At 45.2% G+C, this 3,011-nt stretch overlaps 1 protein-coding gene across 1 annotated transcript; it reads left to right on the forward strand.

Annotated features, from left to right (window-relative positions):
* The first annotated feature begins 1,059 nt into the window (after positions 1-1,059).
* LOC139764005 (uncharacterized) lies at positions 1,060-2,432 on the forward strand. Its single transcript, XM_071690475.1, has one exon. The coding sequence runs from the start codon at positions 1,320-1,322 to the stop codon at positions 2,172-2,174; it is 855 nt and encodes a 284-aa protein (XP_071546576.1). The 5' UTR covers positions 1,060-1,319; the 3' UTR covers positions 2,175-2,432.
* Positions 2,433-3,011: the final 579 nt, after the last annotated feature.

The raw sequence follows: 3,011 nt of genomic DNA on the forward strand, positions 1-3,011 counted from the left end.
TAGGGGAGGGGGCGAAAATCCTAGGAGCCTTGAAGAATGTGTGGAAGTCGAGAACATTATCTCGAAAAGCAAAAATAGGTATGTTTGAAGGATTAGTGGTTCCAACAATGTTGTATGATTGCGAGGCGTGGGCTATGGATAGAGTTGTGCGCAGGAGGGTGGATGTGCTGGAAATGAGATGTTTGAGGACAATATGTGGTGTGAGGTAATGTAAGTAATGTAAGGGTAAGAGAGATGTGTGGAAATGAAAAGAGTGTGTTTGAGAGAGCAGAAGAGGGTGTTTTGAAATGGTTTGGGCACATGGAGAGAATGAGTGAGGAAAGATTGACCAAGAGGATATATGTGTCGGAGGTGGAGGGAACAAGAAGTGGGAGACCAAATTGGAGGTGGAAAGATGGAGTGAAAAAGATTTTGAGTGATCGGGGCCTGAACATGCAGGAGGGTGAAAGACGTGCAAGGAATAGAGTGAATTGGATCGATGTGGTATACCGGGGTCGACGTGCTGTCATTGGATTGATTCAGGGCATGTGAAGCGTCTGGGGTAAACCATGGAAAGTTGTGTGGGGCCTGGATGTGGAAAGGGAGCTGTGGTTTCGGGCATTATTGCATGACAGCTAGAGACTGAGTGTGAACGAATGGGGCCTTTGTTGTCTTTTCCTAGCGCTACCTCGCACACATGAGGGGGGAGGGGGATGTTATTCCATGTGTGGCGAGGTGGCGATGGGAATGAATAAAGGCAGACAGTGTGAATTGTGTGCATGTGTATATATGTATGTGTCTGTGTGTGTATATATAAGTGTACATTGAGATGTATGGGTATGTATATTTGCGTGTGTGGTCGTGTATATATATACATGTGTATGGGGTGGGTTGGGCCATTTCTTTCGTCTGTTTCCTTGCGCTACCTAGCAAATGCGGGAGACAGCGACAAAGCAAAATAGGTAAAAAATATAAATAAATAATATATATATATATATATATATATATATATATATATATATATATATATATATATATATATATATATATATAATTTTTGCAGACCAAACTGTCGGACGGGTGAGGTTGGGAAGCATCCGCATGTTGATGTCACTGTGGGGACGGAAGGTGTAAGGTATTCTGAGGTGTCATCTTACTGATTTGTTTGAATGGGAAGTAGATAATTATGCAGAGTTTGGTGGAAAGTCGTAAGGATATAAAGTGAGCAATGGTCAATTAGTCAAAATCTCTCAAGAGCTGGGAATCGGCCGGGTCGCAGTGAATCAACAAGTGTTGGAAACACCAGAATACAGGCGCACGTTGACTCCCAGCTCAGCAGCATGACGTCCACACCCTCATTTACTGCCGTCATTCTCCGTCTTCTCATCATCCAAGGAGTGTCGTTGGCCATCAGGATCACCAGGTTGGAGGTACCTGCGTCCCTGGCAGTAGGCGAGGGCGGGTGGCTGGTGTGTGAGTGGGCGGACGAAGGGGACCACGTCTACTCGCTCAAATGGTACTTCGGCATATACGAGTTCTACCGCTGGACGCCCCTCGAGACACCCTCGGTCAGGATTTTCCCGGTACCTTACTTCGATGTGGACCCCCAGCAGTCGCACCGCGGACGCGTCCTTATACACAACTTGACGGAGGCGGCCGGGGGCAACTACCGATGCGAGGTGTCTGGGGAAGCCCCTGTGTTCAAAACCTCCTCAGACAGTGCCCTCTTGATTGTCGTAGATTTGCCAGACGAGCAGCCAAGGATTATCGAAGATGGAGTTGGACCCTACAGGCTTCAGCAGCTGATCACCGTCAACTGTACGTCCCACGGCGCCAGGCCTGCCCCAAACCTCACCTTCTACATCAACGACGAGTCTGTTGACCCTACTTGGGACAGTCGGGAGCTGGTGTTCGTGAACGAGACGTCGGGGTTGGAGACGGCCGTAAAGAGCCTGCAGTTTCTCCTGCGGCTGACCATGGTGCAGCTGGACGGTCTGCAAGTGAAGTGTGTGGCGTCCATCCCCGAAATGTACTGGCTGAGCAGCGAGACGACCCTCTCTGTTGAGTTACCCCACAACTATAGCCACCTGTTCGGCTCACAGGGGTCTGTGTCGTACAGCAGCAGTCAGAAGACAGCAACCCACACGCCTCTTCTTTCTACTCTAGTCTTTCTCGCCAGCCGCCTCCTGTGGTAGCTGGTTGCATTCTCTGAACTCCCTTCCTATGTTTTATTCACTCTTGCTAAGTTTATCACTCGTCCTTATAATCTCTCATAATCCTTTTTTTTATTAGCAATAGTCTTTTTTTTTCGTTACACTCCACTTTCTTGGGATTTAGTTTTTTCTTATCTAGTTCTTTTCCTTTTTCTTATGTTTTACTAATTCTAATTTTGTCACTGATCCTTATAATCCCTTATAACCCTTTCTTTATCAGCGAAATGTATTTCAATTTCACTCTCCTTCCTCTGGATATATATATATATATATATATATATATATATATATATATATATATATATATATATATATATATATATATATATATATATTTATATTATCCCTGGGGATAGGGGAGAAAGAATACTTCCCACGTATTCCCTGCGTGTCGTAGAAGGCGACTAAAAGGGGAGGGAGCGGGGGGCTGGAAATCCTCCCCTCTCATTTTTTTTTTTGATTTTCCAAAAGAAGGAACAGAGAACGAGGCCAGGTGAGGATATTCCCTCAGAGGCCCAGTCCTCTGTTCTTAACGCTACCTTGCTAACGCGGGAAATGGCGAATAGTATGAAAGAAAGAAAGAATATAATTTTGCTGTGTCGCTGTCTCCCGCGTTAGCGAGGTAGCGCAAGGAAACAGACGAAAGAATGGCCAAACCCACCCACATACAAATGTATATACATACACATTCACACACGAAAATATACATACCAATACATCTCAACGTATACATTTACATACACACACAGACATATACATATACACGCATGTACATAATTAATACTGTCTGCATTTATTTATTCCCATCGCCATCCCGCC

This window comes from Panulirus ornatus, chromosome 48 (genome assembly GCF_036320965.1).
Source record: "Panulirus ornatus isolate Po-2019 chromosome 48, ASM3632096v1, whole genome shotgun sequence".
NCBI classification, from domain to species: domain Eukaryota; kingdom Metazoa; phylum Arthropoda; class Malacostraca; order Decapoda; family Palinuridae; genus Panulirus; species Panulirus ornatus.